We start from the raw sequence: 19,307 nt of genomic DNA on the forward strand, positions 1-19,307 counted from the left end.
GGCTCATCTTTCAGAAATAGATCAAAAATTTAATGAAATGGAGAAAGAAATATTGGATTTTAAGGATACGGTGGAAGAGCAGAGGAGGGAGATGAAAAAAATTAAAGGAATCAATTACCCCATTATTGCTATCTAATATTCAGACCGAAGAAAGACTGGAAGAACTTAACCAAATTAATTTAGATTTGCAAAGGAAGATAGAGGTTCAAATTATTTTTAATTTAGAAAATAAAATAGATGATATCCAGGTTAAGGTAGATAGGGCAGATGAAGAAAGGGTTATATTACAATATAAATTAATGGAATATGCTATAAGGGTGAGGGGATTAAAAGAATGTAAGGAAGAAAATTTGAAAGAGATTTTTACTCAGGCCTTTGCTCAGATAGATGGAGTGGAACCAGAAGATTTTGAAGTTAATATTGAAAAAATTTATCGTGTTAATTCTTGGTTGGCAAGGCAGAAGTGTTTACCGAGAGATGTGGTTATTTATTTTACAAATAAGAAGATTAGGTATGGAATTGTGCAAGCATTTTATAAAAATAAATTTCAAATATTAGGACAAGATATAATAATGATGAAGGAAATTCCTCCTAAAATGTTAAGAAGAAAGAACAAAGTCAAAACAATTGAATTATATTTTAATTTAGAAAATAAAATAGATGATATTCAGGTTAAGGTAGATAGGGCAGATGAAGAAAGGGTTATATTACAATATAAATTAATGGAATATGCTATAAGGGTGAGGGATTAAAAGAATGTAAGGAAGAAAATTTGAAAGAGATTTTACTCAGGCCTTTGCTCAGATAGATGGAGTGGAACCAGAAGATTTTGAAGTTAATATTGAAAAATTTATCGTGTTAATTCTTGGTTGGCAAGGCAGAAGTGTTTACCGAGAGATGTGGTTATTTATTTTACAAATAAGAAGATTAGGTATGGAATTTTGCAAGCATTTTATAAAAATAAATTTCAAATATTAGGACAAGATATAATAATGATGAAGGAAATTCCTCCTAAAATGTTAAGAAAGAGAAAAGAATTTGCCTTTTAGTGGATGAGTTTAAGAAACATCAGATATATTTTAGATGGGAGGTTCCAGCTGGCTTAACAGTGAATTATAAAGGAAGAAAGTATTTTCTTAATACAGTTTTTAAAGCACGAGACTTCTACACTAATGTATTAAAGATTGGGAATCCTTAATCGATAGATGCTAAGTTGAATGGTGAATAGATCGTGGAAAATGTGTAAGATAGAAGATAAGGGGAGGGAGAATGTTTAATTTTATTATATATGATTATGGTTAATTTTTGTAAATGATTTATTTTGGATATAAATGTGTAATTTTAGGGGTACTATTTGATATATTTGAGGTATAAAGGAATAGGAAGATGGAATATTGTTTAATTTTGGAGGATAGATAGTAAAATTTAGGAATTTGGATTAAATATTATATTTGAGAGATGGATGTAACGTTGTTATATGGTTAACTAGAATTTAATTGTTATAACTGATATATTTTGGATAAGTTATAGGTGTAATTTTAATAATGTTATTTGATATAAGCAAAGTAAAGTGAAGATTTTAATTATTACAACTGATATATTGTGGAGATAATATAGGATTAATAATAATATTTGTAATATTATTGGATGTATGTAAATGATACCAAAGATATGAAAAGATGGATTATTTTTTACCTTTGGAGGTTGGACAGTAAAATTTAAGAAATTAAGTTGGAAATATGAACTATTTTTGTGAGACTGCCTAATGAAGAAAGACATTACAGAAGAATCCTTGGTGAATATTGGAAGATGGAACGTTCTTTTGATATTGATTGATGAAGGTTGGATATCAAAAACTATGTACTTTATTGAAGAACAAACACCAACTCAATCGGAAATTTCTGAGAACTCTAGGAATGGAATGGTTTGATATATAATGGATTGGAAGAAATGTATTTTCTTTGTTTCTGGAAGGGGAGTTGAGATTTTAAGGAGTGACTATGGATTATGATTTGTGTTATATTTTAATTTTTGACTGTTAGTTTTATACCCTGTATTCGGTTCTGGGAAGTCCCGGGGGGTGGGGGGAAGGAGGGGGAGGGGGGTATGAGGGTAGAAAATGGATTGATGGTTAATGTACAGAGATGACTGAAGATGTATAATTAATGTAAGATCGGAGCTGCCTGGCTACCATTTCAGAATGATGGGAAGGAGGGAAGGAGAAGAGAGAAGGAGGTAGGAAAGAGAAGAGGAGGAAGAGGAAAGGAAGGAAGAGGGATAGAAGAGGGAGAAGAAAGGAGTAGGGAGGAAGGAGGAGAAGATGTAGATAAGAGAAGGGGAGGATGGTCATGGAAAGTAGACGAAGGTAGAGAAGGGAAGAGAGTTAAAGGAAGGGGGTGGTGACCGGGCAGGTCCGATTAATTGTATATAATGGTGCACTAAATATATTATTGGATATGAATGTTAAAATAAAACTTTTTTGGGGGGAAAAAATTACAGTTACAATATCAGAACATCACCATCAGAAAATATCCTATTACCAGAATGTTGATCACAGACTATAGTGTAATAATATAACAGTCTATTTGCTATTTCACTCGAAAGTCGCCCTCTATTTTAACTTTTAAAGTTTCCCAATGCTCTGTTATATCTGGATTTCTCAGTTTTTACAGGGTTTTTTTCCCCTTCTTCTCTTCACTCTTTCACTGTCTTCTCACTGACCCTTTCAAATGTCTTTAACATTATATCAGCTATTTGAGTCCGGGCTGTTTCTGCCGCTCCACTTCCACTTTTTCGTTATATATTCCAGTTTTCCTCCACCACACACCGTTCTCAGTTTGTTTATTCACAAATCTTCTAATCCTCCAGATTCCTTTCCTTGTCTCTCGTACTTTCCCTGGACACCCGATCTCCTTCCGTCTTTGATTGTCTTTCATCAATCCTTTTTTTCCTCATCATTTTTCAAAGTGAAAGGTTTTCTTTTTTCCCTTGCTCTTCCTTTTCCTCCGTTATGTCCCTCTCACTCCTCCCTTTATGGTCAGCTTTTGGTCTTCCTTTCTATTTCACCCAATTCCTCTCTCGCCAATTACTTTCACTTAGTCACGGCTCGTCTCTTTAACTCGCCACTCGTTTCCTGCTGGAGCTGTCTTGTATTTTGCCAAATACTCTGTTTTTACTCACTTTGACAGTTCCAACTGCTATGCATCTGGGAGTCTCTCACCAGTAAAAATGGGCACAGTGTGCTGATTAAGTTTCCTCTTCCAATTCTATTATGCGCTGTCACAGCCTCGGATCAGCCATGTCAGAATGAGATGACAGACGCATTCACGCCGGGTTAAAGAGGGTTTCCCTCGTTCCAGCGGGCGGTTGCATACCACCTGACTGACCCCCGGGCTTCCCCTCTGGTTCATGTAGCTCTCCAAGCCTTCAACACCCCTTCGAAGGGTCCCCAAGCACAAAATAAACAGAGTCAAAGAACAGAGCTCGTTCTTTTCCCTCTGTGTTTCCCTGACAGGGACACCGGAAGTCCAAGTCAAGCCGGTCTTATTCAGATCACATCCCAGCATGTTTTGAAAGGGAGAAGGCACAGCCCTTGTTAGCTATGCTCAGCTTTGCACAGCAACGGTGAGAGACTTCTGGATTTATTAATGTTTTTATTTCGCTGCAAGCATATTTCAGGCAGCTGCTGCAAGCTGAGTCCTGCTTTTCCCTTTTGACACACTTGCCACTCCCCTGCATCAACTGGCAAAAGTGACTGCCTGTGCTGCTGCTGGCCTCAGGGGACCTCTTTGCCCTTTTGGCAGCACTGCTCTTGGCCACCCTGCTGGGCTGCTTTTGCCTGGTGGGACGGGTGTTATTTGGGTTCTGACTTCGGGGCTGCTTGTATTCATTTCGGGCGTGGCAAGCTGCATATTGGACCCGCCAGCCGGCAGGTGTGTTGGGAACCGCCCCCTAATTTGATCCACATGACGCTGCCAAACTCTGCCGTCCTCTGGTCGGACCCTGTAAGAACAGGGACCTGTAACATGAGTAATAGTACCCGGCAACCACCGTGGCTCACCCCAAAAGTTTCGTGAGTAGACCCAGTCCCCCTCAATAAAGGTCCTGGGGGTGCGGTGAAGTTCTCGGGGGGGTGTCGGCCACATAACTGGGATGCAGTCGGTCAAGGGTGGTATGAAGGCGACGGCCCATGAGCATTTCTGCAGGGCTTCGGTTGGTAGATGGGCAGGGCGCAGTGTGTTGGGCCAATAGGTAAGTGGAGACCCTGTCCTGCCACCCCCTCGGTTCTCTCGGCCAAACCATTTCCGGCCGGATGAAAAGGAGCTACCAGGGCCTGACGGAAATCTTGGGCGGCCAGGAAAGCCTGGAAAGTAGCAAAAGTCAGTTGCGGCCCATTGTCTGAAACCAGGACATCCAGAATACCATGGGTTGCAAAAAGGCGAGTTAGCACCTGAACAACTGCCTCCAATGTGGTGGAAGTCATGAGTGCTAATTCTACCCACTTCAAATATGCATCTACCACAATTAAGAAGGTGCGACCAAAAAAGGGGCCCGCAAAGTCCAAATGGACAGAGTCCTTGAGTAAAACACGATGGGGGCTTCCAAACCACTCAGAAGCTTATGGCTCAATACAGCACCTATCCCATAAGGAGAGGCATCAACTGTCAGCACTAGCGGAAGATGTGGACTGTAATGAACCAGCACAGCAGAGGATGCCAACAAGTCTTTAACAGCCTTGAAAGCCTTGGATTGCAACGGCCCCCAGGACCAAGTGGCGTTTTTGTCCAGGAGCCTATGAAGCGGCTCAGCGACAGAGGCCTTATGGGGCAGGAAAATGCTGTAAATGTTCAAGAGCCCCAAAAAGGCCTGAAGCTCCATTTTGCCAGAGGGGACAGGAGCGTGTTTGATAGCAGCAACCTTGGAAGGAGTGGGGTGGATGCAAAATGCATCAATAAGGTAACTTAAAAACTCCACGTGGGGAACACCAATGACACACTTGGACTTCTTCAACTTAAGCCCTGACTCCCAGAAACGGGTTAGGACAGCCCTCATTCAATCGATGAGCTCACTACAACAAGAAGCGGAGATGAGAACGTCGTCGAAGTAGGGCATGACGCCAGGCACTAAACCTGAGGCAATACTAATTCCAAACTGGAGGCGGCGACACCTGAAAGCTCCCCGATGGGTGACGATCGTGTGCCTCAGCTGAGGCGTCATCCATGGGGAGCTGCTGGTATGCCTGAGCCAGATCCAATTTGGCAAAAATAGATCCCGGCCCCAGAGAATGAAGCAAATGTTGCACCACCGGAACAGGATATGGATTTGCTTGTAAGGCTTTGTTGAGGGTGCATTTAAAATCCGCACAAATGCAAATAGAGCCATCCGATTTGATGGGAATAACAATTGGGGTCTCCCAGCGGGAATGGTCAGTGGGCTCAAGGACCCCTGGCTGATTAATTTGTCCAGCTCCGCATCCACCTTAGGGCGGAGGGCAAAAGGGACCCTGCAGGGCTTCAGCCTAATGGGGACTACCTGAGGGTCTAAGTTAAGGGTAATAGGAGAGCCAACATATTTGCCCAGAGAATCGCTAAAAACATCAGTGAATTCCTGATACAAATGGTCAAGGCTGGTGGCCTCAGTGGAATGAATACCAGAAATGCCCAGCCCTAAAGAGCTGAACCAATCCAAACCCAGGAGACTGGGTAGAGATCCGTCTACCACAATCAAAGGAAGCCGGCCAGTGAACCCATCTTTTTTGACCAGAAAACGGCCATGGCCAATTATTGGAGTAGAATTTCCCTGATAATCATGCAACCGGACTGGACAGGGTCGCAACTGACTTTTCAGCAACGAAGGCACTAGTTTTTTTATAGTGGCCCAAGAAACTATTGACTTAGTGGAACTCGTATCAACCTCCATTAAGCAGGACACCCCCTCAATCTTGACAGTTAAGTCAATTTGTTCGGAGTCTCCTGATCAGATTGTTGGGCTGTCACCTCAGCAACCCTACGGCCACGGAAGATGGTGAAACACTTCTCACCCGGTATATTTTGCTTGGCCAAAAAAAGCCTTGGCCATTCTCATGGGGAAGCCTGTTTGCCTGAACGGCAGACTCTAGCAATATGGCCAGATTTGCCGCAACGGCGGCAAGTAGCTGACCAGAAACGGCAGGTTGAACGAGGATGGGGATCACCGCAGCTTAGGCAGGAAGCAATGGGTGTTTTCCATCTGCCCTTCTTCTTGGTAACAAAGGCTTTCAGACGGCTAACCTCAGCTTCCTCGTGTCTCCCTCGGTAGAAACGGCTTCCTCATAATGAACGGCCGCAGCTTGGCCAGTGGGGGTGTGGAACTTGCGAATATTGGCAGTCAACTTGCTTGACATCTCTGATGCTTGAGCCTCTTCCAAAGCGGTTTGGAGAGTCAACTCCTTCTTTGCTAACACACGCCGTTGCAGCCATATGTCATTTACCCCACATACCAGCTGTTCCAGCAGGGAGTCTTCTAAGTCCCGGAACTCGCAATCAAGAGCTGCAGTTCTGAGGGAGGCCACGTACTGATTAACTGACTCTCCCTCCTCCTGGAGTGTCCTAAAGTGGTGGGCAATTTGGGAGGGGGTGGGCGCGTAATGCCCTTTCAGCTTCTCCCTCAAAATCTCCCAGTGTGCCGTGTGTACTGGCATGGGGTGGGGCAGGGGCGAGTAATGCCCTGGCGGTCGCAAATACCTTAGGACCGAAAGAATTTAAGAAATGCATCCGCTTCCGGTTGCTGGAGAGATCGGTAAAATCATTTGCTTCTAAGAAGCACTCAAATCTCTCCATGTATGCCTCCCACGTTTCGGCGGCCACATCAAAAGGGGCGAAGGTCGGCGGTGCCATTCTGACAGCAAGAACTTGCCTCGATTCCACATCTTGTTCCTTCACGCGCAGCGCAGCCACTCCAGACTCAGATCACCGCTCGCCTCAGTATCCCCACTCTCATCGCCAGTGCTTAGTACGAGGCAGAGGGAGTAATTACTGAGGCGACCCGGGTGATTAAAACAGAACTCTTTATTTGACAACTAATAACCAGCAACTGCTGACAGAACCGGGCAACGAAGAACAGCTGACAGCCCTTTTATATTCGGCTGTCAGATCGGAACAACCAATAGGAACCCAACAAAACTCCCGCACGGTAAGTCAATCAATCAGGAATGCCGCACCCGAGTTGTCACCACAGCATGCGGAATTCAACAGGGAACTTATGGCACGCATGCAGAGCCCTCTCTGCGGGCATACAAGCCGTCGCCCAGATGTGCTCCACCACGCATGAATGCATGCCTCCAACCAGCTAGCTGCTTTTTGGGACTCTGTTGCGCATGCGCCGTTTGGTGGGACACATGTGGAAGATGTATGCTGAAGACTGGAGGGTAACATGCACATGGGGTGGGGCAGGGGGTCACATTTGCATAAGGCTACGGGGAACACAGGGGGTGCAGCACACACCCCGTGGCCCACTTTTGGTCCCAGGAGGCTGCAGGGAGGCCTACTAGGCCAAAATGGGGTAGGGCAGCAGTATGTGCATTGTGTGAGGGAGTGCAGGGGGTCATGTTAAATGCACAGGGGAGCTGGGCGTGCGGGCTGGGTGTCACACACACATTGTATTATGGGTGCCGGCACGCGTGTGCTATCGTGCACACGTGTGCTCTCAGCATGCAACAACAAAAATATTAGCCATCTAGTAAATGAATGTTCTTCTCTTACCTGAGTTGGAGGTTCAATCCTGGTTTCTGCTCCCCCAAAACAAAGAATCAACTTCCTTCTATTCTCCCCTGTGGGGGAGACAGAATTTCAAAAAGCATAATTAATAAAATGGGAAGAGGAATGCTATACAGGAGAAGACCCAGAGAAGGTGAGAAAGTTAGGATTTCTCAGAGGAGAAGAAGGACCTTATATTACCTCCTGAGGTGTCCTGAATTGGATCTTCCTGAGGGATCCCCCTGAAAGACAGTTCTTGAGGGAGATTTGAGGGATGCTTCTTTCTCTCAGGATCTCTGATCTCCATTGCGAAGGACTTGAAATCGTATGCAGGAGAAAAGAATTAATGGATATTACACATCATGAAGTGATATGTACCTCTATTTAACACATGATAAACTGCCAACGATGTATAATGGAATTTCAAATACATGATTGAAATGTAAATTTAAAAAAGGAACTTTTTACTATCTCTGCTGGACTTGTGACAAAGCAAAGAAATACTGGGGGAATAGAATAGAACAGGAATAGGAATAGGAATAGGGATAGGGATAGGGATAGAATAGAATAGAATAGAATAGAATAGAATAGAATAGAATAGAATAGAATAGAATAATAGAATAATTAGAAGGGACTTTGGAGGTCTTCTAGTTCAACCCCCTGCCCAGGTAGGAAACCCTGCACCACTTCAGACAAATGGTTATCCAACATCTTTTTAAAAACTTCCAGTGTTGGAGCATTCACAACTTCTGGAGGCAAGTTGTTCCACTGATTAATTGTTCTAACTGTCAGGAAATTTCTCCGTAGTTCTAAGTTGCTTCTCTCCTTGATTAATTTCCACCAATTCTTCTTCTTTGTGGCAGCCCCTGAGATACTGGAACACTGGTATCATGTCTCCTCTAGTTGTTCTTTTCATTAAACTAGACATAACCAGCTCCTGCAACCATTCTTCCTATGTTTTAGCCTCCAGTCCCCTAAACATCTTTGTTGCTCTTCTCTGCACTCTTTCTAGATTCTCCACTTCTTTTTTTACATCGTGGCGACAGGATGCAGTATTCCAAATGTGGCCTTACCAAGGCATTATAAAGTGGTATTAACACTTCATGTGATCTTGATTCTATCACTCTGTTTATGCAGCCCAGAACTGTGTTAGCTTTTTTTCTCTTTCTTTTAAGAAGAGATTGAATAACCATTTGTCTTAAGTGATATAGGGTTCCTGCCTAAGCAGGGGGTTGGACTAGAAGACCTCCAAAGTCCCTTTCAATGCTTTCTATTCTATTCTATTCTATTCTAGTTTTGCTGATAGAACAAGTTTGTTGTTATAGAATTTGCTAGTACCTATTAAGTATGTAAAAGTAAAAAGTTGAGCCTGTAATGTTACCATTTTATTCGACTGTGCTAAAAAGATTCCGATTTTCAATGAATTCCCCCCTCCCTTTCTCCTACACGTCTTTCTCTTCCCTTCCCTTCCCTTCAGTTCCTACTATTTACATTTTTTTGTATTTTATCTCTTAATAAACTTAATAAAACTCTTAAAAGGACACAAAAATATGAACATATTATTATATTCAACTTTTTCTGGAGTCCCAAGAGAAAGTCCTCTCACCTGCAACTCAACCTGCTCCTTCTTCTCCTCTGCCTGGCTCAGGAGGAAGCCTTCCACCAGGGCCACCGCCTGGGAGCTGGTCTCTGCTCCACACTCCCGCACCCAGCTCTCCATCTGCAGGGGCAGAAGGGCCAGGAACTGCTCCAGAACAACCAGGTCCAGCATCTGCGCTTTTGTGTGCTTGTCTGGTCTCAACCATCGACTACAAAAGTAGTGGAGTCGGCTGCAAAGTCCTCGGGGACCCTCATCCTCCTGATATTGGACATTCCTGAAATTCCAAGCCTGAACTTGTGAAATGATGGTTCCTTCCTCCAGCATCTTCTGCCCAGTTCTTGCCAACATCTCCCCGTGGATTCCAGACTGAGCACCGGAAGGGCCTTTTCCAGTTCCCCCACTTGCTAAAGGAAGGCTTGCCATTCTTTCTCTGTCCTATAACACAATTCTAAATTAGTGCAAGGAAAGTTGTGTATCTCCAAATGCTTTTTCATTTCTTGGAAGAAATATCCATCTGGTTCAGTTCTAATATAGGAGGAAGGCGCTGGAAATAAAATGGAGGCTGGAGGCCGATTGGAAAGAAAGGTTCCCCTTATTGTTGAAGCAGATCCACCAACCACATGTGATTCTGGGAATGCTGACAAAATGGAGTTTAGAGTGGGTGGATTTTATACCTTCTGGATTCCTATGGGGTCATGAACTTGTGAAAGGATGGCTCCTTCTTCCAGCATCTTCTGCCCAGTTCTTGCCCAGAACAGGTTAACAAAGCATGAACGTTCAGTTCACATAAAATGAAATGCAGTTAATTGATCCTGGTTTAGGATTCTGGTTTACATACAGACAATTGGGGATCCAAACCTAGTTTAGTGTCATCCAGCACATATTGAGAATGTAGGCATAATCTATTGCCTCTCTTACTTGCAAATATATTTCTTACTTCCTGCTTCAGGTTTCTCATGCAAGCTTTCCCCAGAACTAGGAGTTTCCCAGGAAATGGGGTGTGTAGGATTCTCCAGCCCACCCAACCCCCGCCACCACTTTAATTTTGAGGATCTCTTTTTATTCCTGAGAGCAGCGTTTGTGGTCTCTGCTTTCCTCCATGCTTGTTATAATCACGGAAAAGGTAGAGAAATATGGGATCTAGAGGAGTCTCCCACTCCTGATACTCATAAATCTGCACCAGGATGAGAACTAGGCATGTGACTCTTCCCTTTTTTAGAGTGAGAACCCTCTGTCTCCCTTTCTATGAGAAAACAGACACACACACACCCCTACCTTTTCCACCTTTGGATTTTGTTTCCGCCTTTCTAAACTCCTGCAAAGCTCAAAGGGTTAAAATGAGAGAGAGTCCAGTATCCTAGAAAGGCAAAAACTGAATGATGTCACTGCCTTCCCAATTTGTAAGGCCCAAAGTTGAAGGCACCCCCCCCGTGGATTTTCTGTGCACGGAAAGTGCTCATGCAAAGAGCGGAGAAATGGTGCATTTCCATTGGGGGTGGGGGCGGCAGGAAAGAGGCTCCTTGATTGGGAAGCTTTTGGCGATGTTATACAGTCGTAAAGACCATTGCATTTTAAGTACTGGTATTAGGAAAAAACATTCCCTAACAAGAATCTCGTTTAAATCTGTTGCTGAGGAAGAAAGGAGCGACTACTTCTTTTCTTTCATGGAGAAAATCTTTCAGAATGGTCATGCAGAAAGACTACAAGGAATGCTGGTACCTACTACGATAGCCCTCTAAAACAGGGGGTCTCCAACCTTGGCAACTTTAAGCCTGGCGGACTTGAACTCTGAGCAAAGCTGACTGGGAAATTCTGGGAATTGAAGTCTGCCACACTTAAAGTTGCCAAGGTTGGAGACCCCTGCTCTAAAAAGCCAGGTCAGATATTTGACTCTAGTGCCAGAGTTGAAGATGTTTCTTTAAACGATGTTCTCCTGTTGGGTCCAGACCTCAATAACAAACTTCTAGAGTGCTCTTGAGATTTCGCAGAGATTCTGTTGCTTTCATAGCCAATATCCAACAGGTGTTCCATTTCTTCTTTGTTAGAGAGAAACACAGAAATTCCTTAAGATTTCTTTTTTTGGGGGACAATGATCCCTCCAAAGACATCACAGAGTAGTGTATGAAAATACACATCTTTGGCAACAAGCCTTTCTGCTCGGTCACTATCTAGGGACTCAGACATTCTGCCAAAGAAGGTGAGACAAAGTACGGCTCCGATGCTAGACAATTGATAGAAAAGGGCTTCTATGTAGATGACTGCTTAAAATCGATAACTTCAAATGAGTCTGCAATCAGTCTCCTCAAAAGAGCTCAGGAAACGCTTTTCTGTTCAACTCTCAGGCTTCACAAGATTGCTTCCCACAGTAAAAAAGTTATGGAAGCCTTTCCATTTCAAGACTTTTCAATTTAGGGACAGTTTCTCTACCTGTCCAACACAATCTTGGTCTTCTGTGGGACTTGAACACTGATTCCTTTACTTCCCAAGTAAATACAGAATGGAAACCTTTCACTCATAGGGGTGTCTTGTCTGCAATAAATAGCCTTAAGCCCCATTAGGATTTGCAGCCTAACTCAAGGTAAAGCATTACTCAGAGACTTAACCTGTGAAACATCTGACTGGAATGCCTCACTACCTGATGAAAAGAGGAACCCCTGGAAAAGAATGGAAAAATTCTCTACCACCTTATCTGATTGTCAAGTTGCATACCTATATGCCCCCTATATACCCTTTACAACAGACATGTCAAACTCAAGGCCCGAGGGCCGCATCCAGCCAGTGGTGGGATTCAAGTAATTTAATAACCGGTCTCTGCCCTAATGATTTCTTCCAAAAACCAGTTTGCCAAACTGTTCAGAAAGTTAACAACCGGTTCTCCTGAGGTGGTGCGAATTGGCTGAATCCCATCACTGCATCCAGCCCATAAGGTGTTTACATCTGGGCTGCAGGGCTGCCCTGGAGATGGCAAGGGGCCTGCCCCCACGGCCTCGGCCCTGGCCCACACCAGCCCAGCTGGGCACTCCCCCGGGTTCATGTGGTCAGCGTGCAGGAACTGGCGGTGCCCAGCAGCACCTGCAGCTTGTTGGTAGCCAGCTGAATGTGAGCCCGGAGATCCAATAAACTGCGCTTGGCCCCAACCCACCTGCACCATACTTGCACACCTCGGGGCCCCACACCCCTGCCACCTGCCTCGCCTCACCATACAATGGTGGCACTGGAAGCAGCAGCCCCTGTCCAGGAGGAGCCCTGCCACCCCTCCACTGTCTTCCAGCCTGGGAAGCCCATGAGCCAGGAGGGGAAGCTGTGGCCATAGCCCACTGGGTAAAGCAGAAGCCTCAAAGCAGCATCCGTGAGCCTCGCCCTTCTATACCCACCATGACCAACCTCCCTAAGGAGAGGGAGCACAGTAGCAGCAGCCTCGAGGAGGAGATAAACAGGGCTGGGTGGCCCCTGGAGGAAGCAGGGCTGGGCTGAGTTGTGGGGTCCTGATGCCCTGGGAGCTTGAGGGCTGGGCCCTTGTCCTCTGCTTCCAGGAGCTCCAGGCAGCCTGCACCACCATCCAGGGGTCCTCTGTGTGGCCTGAGAGGAATAGCTAGGCTCCTCCAGTGGACAAGACTTTGGCGCTCACCCTGGTCTCACCTTCCTCTGCTGGAGACCTCCAGATCCTCCCTCCCAGCCTTGCTTGGCCCCTCACAGGTGCCCTCTTTTGGCTTTTTCCTCCCATCAGGGGGGGGGGCTTGTAGAGGTAGAAGTAGCCAATATGGAGGCTGCACCTTGCCCTCCAGATGTGTCTCCTCTGCAGATCTCTAGAGAGGAGGTGGGAGGGGAGCTGCATGAGGGAAGGCTGCCCCAACAAGCCACCATCCTTACCACACAATATTGGAAACAAGGATTCCCTTTCAAGAAGGGCCAGACTCCCTTGTGCAGGACCCCACAACTCAGGGAGTGCTGCTCCGCTACCTCTTCCCCTTGCTCTCCAGAGATCTGCCAAAGCAGAAGTTAGACACTGCAGCTCCACTGGCAGCATCGCCCTCTGCCTCCTGCTTTGCCTGGCCAGCCTCCCCCATGTAGCTTGGCATGCCGCATGATATAACTTAATATACTGTTGTCATTCTCTTTCCCCATCTAGTGGCCAGAGGTACAAACATGCCCCAAGTATATTGTTTGAAGCTGATCCTACCCATTTACCCATCAGCCCGCACTCTCAAACCAAATAACAACAACAACAACAACAACAACGAGTTGGAAGGGACCCTGGAGGCCTTCTAGTCCAACCCCCTGCCCAGGCAGGAAACCCTACACCATTTCAGACAAATGGTTATCCATATTTTGTTAATTTTTTCCAGTGCTGGAGCATTCACAACTTCTGCAGGCAAGTTGTTCCACTTATTAAATGTTCTGTCAGGAAATTTCACCTTAGTTCTAAGTTGCTTCTCTCCTTGATTAGTTTCCACCCATTGCTTCTTGTTCTACCCTCAGGTGCTTTGGAGAACAGCCCAACTCCCTCTTCTTTGTGGCAACCCCTGAGATATTGGAACACTGTTATCATGTCTCCCCTAATCCTTCTTTGTGCACACTGGGAAGCCAGACTCCATTTTCTTTAGCATTTGGTGAAGGCAGAAGCAGCCATCTTAATCTGTGGCACATGGTCACCCAAGGACAAACCCATATCCCACACACAGAGCATCGCTGGCAAGATTTAAATTGCTTGTAGTTATTCATTGTTATGTTAAGCAGTAACTGAATATGGTTTCTCTTGTATTTCAGTTCTCATTGTATGTATCCCTATTTTCCCCACATGCACCATAGCTTGTTCTTCAAATAAAGCATTCAGATCTACACACACGGTCCATTTTATTGGGAGATAGGTGGGTTTAGCTGCATGTTGAGCTTCACACAGAAAAATTATTTGCATTTTTTAATATTGCACCAAATCAGGGGTCCTCAAACTACGGCCCCTGGGCCAGATACCTGCAATGAGCGTTTGGGTTACTGCAGAGAGTCTCCCCTTCGGGGTCTTTTTGTGTGGGTCAGAGGGGGGCAGAAATTTCAACTTGGGGTCTGTTTCAGCCTCCTAGTGCGGGGCTTTGGGCTAAGGCAAAGAGCCGGAGGGTCTTATTCCAGTGGGACTGCCTCATGGCCTGGAACTGGCTGACCATCACAGCCCGCTGGCCTCCAAGCACCGGTACCTGGCCTTGCACTCCCACAGGTCTTCCCTCTGCTTGAAAAGCCTATGCTCGTAGTCCTGATTGAGGTGCTTCTGCTGAGCCTCCTCTCGGTCAGATCCAATTTGAACGGAGCCAGCTGTTTTGCCAACTCTTTCTCATGGTGGCTGCTTAGCTCCAACAACTGCTTCCTGTTGGGGCCCTAAGGAGCCTGGGAGGGAGGTGAGGAAGGGTGAGTAGAGGCCAGTGAGGTTCCCCTCAATGTGAGTGACATCAAGTTGGCCATGCCCACCCAGTCACATGACCACCTAGCCTGCCCACCCAGCTGGTCATTAGGCAGATCATATTAGTGGTCCGTGGGATTTAAAGTTATGAACTTAGTGGTTCCTGAGGTCCGAAAGGTTGGGGATCCCTGCTCCAGACCATTCTACAAGAGCTGTTGCTGTAAGTCACCTTAAAGACATTGTATGGTTATCAGGGCCTGCATTCTTGTGCAACACAGATCAGACTGTTCCTCAGGTCGATACATTCAACCTGCACACTCAGATGCAGAAGTCCGTCTTGAAGTTCTTACCGTTTGGACACTGGCCCCAGAGACTCAATTTGAATCACATAGATTTGGCAGATTCTCAACCTGGAATTCAGTCATTCGAGCTACTACTTGCCTGACTCACCTAGCTTAGTCATTCAAAAGTGCCACACGCAGTAGCTGCAAAGGCTGGCACAACTGCCAACACTTCTGTTCAGTATTAGAACGTCAGCAATCTCAAAATGTCATCATCCACACTGTGCAGTATGAAACCTATCCCAAGAAATTGACTGTATGCTAAACTAAAGACTGATCCCTGGGATCTTCAAATGTGAAATTGTATAAGAATAACTTTGAGGTATTATGGCAAAAAGTTCAGAAGGAAATGCTTGGTTGGAAAAAAATTACAATTATCATTATTGGGGAGAATAGCAGCCATTAAAATTAATGTTTTACTTAGATTTTTGTTTTTGTTTCAGATGATACCAATAATTAAGAAAGATAAAAATTTGGAAGAATGGCAGATTGGAATTAATAAATTTATATGGGAAGGTAAAAAAGCGAGAGTTAAAATGAAAATAATTCAAGACATACGGGAAAGAGGAGGTTTAAAAATGCCCAATTTTAACTTATATTATGACGCAGCTGCTCTTTCGGTAATAAGTGATTGGTTTAACCTAACGGAGGAAAGGATTTTGAATATAGAATTACTATATGGATGGCATGCATATTTATTGTATGATAAAAAAGTGGATAGAGCCTTTAAGAATCATATGTTAAGAATTGCTCTTCTGCGTGTCTGGAAGAAATACTATTACAAGTTGAATTATAAAATTCCTATTTGGGCAAACCCCAGGCATGCAATAGAAAATAGAAATATAGAACAGAAACAGGAAATGATTACTTATAAAGAACTTTTATATTTCGAGAGAGGTAATTTACAATTAAAATCCTTGCAACAATTAAAAGAAGAAGGGAGAAACTATACTTGGTTCCAATATGGGCAATTACGAGCTAGGTGGAAAGAAGACCAGAAAATTGGTATCATGCAGAATGAAGAAAACTTGGTAAAACAAATTATAAATCAAACTCAGGCGCATATAAAGAGATTGTATAATGTGTTGATAGAAATAGACTCTGAAAGGGATCTAATAAAGGATTGTATGATAAAATGGGCACAAAATATTCAAGAACCAATATTTTTGGAAACTTGGGGAAAAAATTGGGTTAGAAATGTTAAATTTACGCAAGCACAGAACTTGAGGGAAAATTTTTATAAAATGTTTTATAGGTGGCACTTAGACCCTAAGAAATTATCATGTATGTATCCAGATATGCAAGCGAAATGTTGGAGATGTAATTGTAATGATGCTACATATTTTCATATTTGGTGGACTTGTAAGAAGATTAAGGCTTTTTGGATAAGGATCTAGTAGATTATACAAAATGTTTTGAAAAAGAAGGTAAAGTTCTTACCGCAATTTTTCTTATTGGGAATTATTACGGACTGTACGGTAATTGAGACTAAATTGATTTTAAATTTAATAACAGCGGCAAGACTACTGATAGGACAATACTGGAAGAAAAAAGAGTTACCTACAATAGAAGAATGGATATTGAAAGTTGCTAATTTGGCTGAGATGGCTAAAATCTCAGCCTTTTTGAAAGACACTACACAAGAAAAATATCTAACTGAATGGAAAAAATGGATTGAATATACGCAAACTAGATATCAGATTAAGAGATTTCAGATTGCTTTTGAATGATTAGGATGTATTTATCTTTGATTTGTATGGGGGAAGTTAGGATTTGAGAAGAAGGGGAGGATTATAATTTGTGTTAGGGAAAATTTAGCGAATTGTTTTTTTCTTCTGAAGTATACCTTGTGTTTGTTCTGGAAAGTCGGGGTGGGGAGGGAGGAGGGTGGTTTTGGAGGAGTAGGAGGGATGCAGTGGGTGGGGAAAAGGGGGTTGAAAATTTTGTAAAACTTTTCAATTAAAAAAAAGAGATTTCAGATTGCTTTTGAATGATTAGGATGTATTTATCTTTGATTTGTATGGGGAAGTTAGGATTTGAGAAGAAGGAGGATTATAATTTGTGGTAGGGAAAATTTAGCGAATTATTGTTTTTTTCTTTTGAACTATACTTTGTGTTTGTTCTGGGAAGTTGGGGGTGGGGGAGGGAGGAGGGTGGTTTTGGAGGGAGTAGGGAGGGGATGCAGTGGGTGGGGGAAAAGGGGGGGTTGAAAATTTTTGTAAAAACTTTTTCAATTAAAAAAAAAAAGACTGATCCCTGGAAAGAGCTCCCTGAGGAAACGTGACCCATTTCTCGATCAAAATGGTCTATGGGGAGTAGGTGGCTGCCTTAAGGAAGAAAGATAGAAACAGGAGAAAAACCCTCCTGGCAATCATCACCTGATGAAGCCACTATCACCATCAAGTCAAACATCAAGGATGACTATTTACAGAAGGAGCTATAAGAACTGCTGGTTTGTGGATAGTTGGAGCTAAAAGATGTGTGAGCAGGTAATCTTCGGGTGTATTTCTTGTCGCAAGCTCCATGGTAGGTTACAAACACAAAAGATGGCTGATCTTCCAGACTCAGTACAAATCCTCCTTTCAGAAATGTTGGCCTTGATGTCTTTGGCCCCTGGTCTGTGACCACGCGTCACACTAGAGGGTGTTAAGCAAATAGTAAGAGGTGGGCAGCCCTATTCAGTATGGCCATTAGAGCTGCCCACATTGAAATTATTAAGTATGGATACTTCTAGCTTCATAAATGCCCTCAGATGTTTTATTGCTATCCAAGGCCCTTCAGACAGAGGCACCAACTTTTTGGGGGCAACCAAAGAACTACATGTTTCTTTGAATATGGCCACCACAGTGACATCGACCTTCATCAAGGTACAACATTTACAACACAAATGATGGTCATAGGGTACAATTTAACCCTTAATGATAGCAACAAAAAGTTAGTCATACAGTCATAAGTGGAAAGAGATTGGTGATGGAAACAATGAGAAGATTAATAGTAGTGTAGATTTAGTAAATAGTTTGACAGTGTTGAGGGAATTATTTGTTTAGCAGAGTGATGGCCTTCGGGGAAAAATTGTTCTTGTGTCTAGTTGTTCTGGTGTGCAGTGCTCTATAGTGTCGTTTTGATGGTAGGAGTTGAAACAGTTTATGTCCAGGATGTGAGGGATCTGTAAATATTTTCACGGCCAGCAAACGTGGAAAACTCTTAAAAATATCACCGGCTATGGCAAACGTCCCTCCCAGGCTGAAGGAAATCAACAACTGGCAGATGACTTGAACGTGTTTTACTGCAGGTTTGAAAGGAAACTACAGTCACCTATCTCCATAACCCCCATCTCAGACACACCAACAACAGCCAAGCCTCCTACAACTGACCCCATCCCATTGGGTTCACAACCCCTAGTGGTCACAGAAAAGGAAGTGCAGGACCTATTTCACAGACAAAAGCCAGGAAAAGCTCCAGGCCCAGACAAGATAACCCCTTCTTGCTTAAAAGTCTGTGCTGACCAATTGGCCCCCATCTTCACCCATATCTTTAATAAATCACTAGAGATGTGCTATGTTCCTTCTTGCTTCAAACGCTCTACCATCATCCTAGTGCCAAAGAAGCCCACTATCAAGGAACTGAACGACTACAGACCAATTGCTTTAACATCTGTAGTCATGAAAGCCTTTGAAAGGCTAGTGCTCTCCTACTTGAAAACCATCATGGATCCGCTGTTAGACCCCTTGCAATTTGCATACTGAGCAAATAGATCAGCAGATGATGCTGTTAATATGGCTCTGCACTACATCTTACAACATCTTGAATCTCCAAAAACCTATGTAAGGGTCCTTTGTAGACTTTAGTTCAGCATTCAATACCATCATTCCAGACACTCTTCTAACTTAACTAAACCAGCTACAAGTACCTGAACAGACTTGTAAGTGGATCACAAGCTTCCTAACAAACAGGAAGCAGCAGGTGAAACTAAGCAGGATCACATCAGATACCTGTACAATTAGCACAGGCCCCCCCCAAGGCTGTGTGTTCTCCCCACCTCTCTTCTCTCTGTATACCAATGACTGTGTAATGTATTTGAATTTTTGGAGGGAAATTTGGGCGGGAAAATACATGTTGCTGATTGGCTGGTGCCTCAGCCAAATACTATATAAAGAGAGGTGTTTGCCTATTGTCTTTGCTGGGTTTTCACAATAAACTAAAGAGCTGTTGTCACTTGCATCGTCTCCTGCCTCTTCATTGCC

At 43.8% G+C, this 19,307-nt stretch overlaps 1 protein-coding gene across 1 annotated transcript in view; it reads right to left on the bottom strand.

Annotated features, from left to right (window-relative positions):
• Positions 1 to 19,307, bottom strand: part of LOC131190418 (zinc finger protein 91-like) — a 222,221-nt gene that overhangs the window by 169,337 nt on the left and 33,577 nt on the right. The window contains exons 4-6 of the mRNA XM_058167739.1: positions 9,340 to 9,768; positions 7,935 to 8,049; positions 7,740 to 7,807 (exon numbers count right to left, since the gene is read on the bottom strand). Coding sequence (XP_058023722.1) covers positions 7,740 to 7,807; positions 7,935 to 8,049; positions 9,340 to 9,768 — 612 coding nt within the window. The remainder of the gene's footprint in view (positions 1 to 7,739; positions 7,808 to 7,934; positions 8,050 to 9,339; positions 9,769 to 19,307) is intronic.

This window comes from Ahaetulla prasina, chromosome 2, assembly GCF_028640845.1.
Source record: "Ahaetulla prasina isolate Xishuangbanna chromosome 2, ASM2864084v1, whole genome shotgun sequence".
NCBI lineage: Eukaryota > Metazoa > Chordata > Lepidosauria > Squamata > Colubridae > Ahaetulla > Ahaetulla prasina.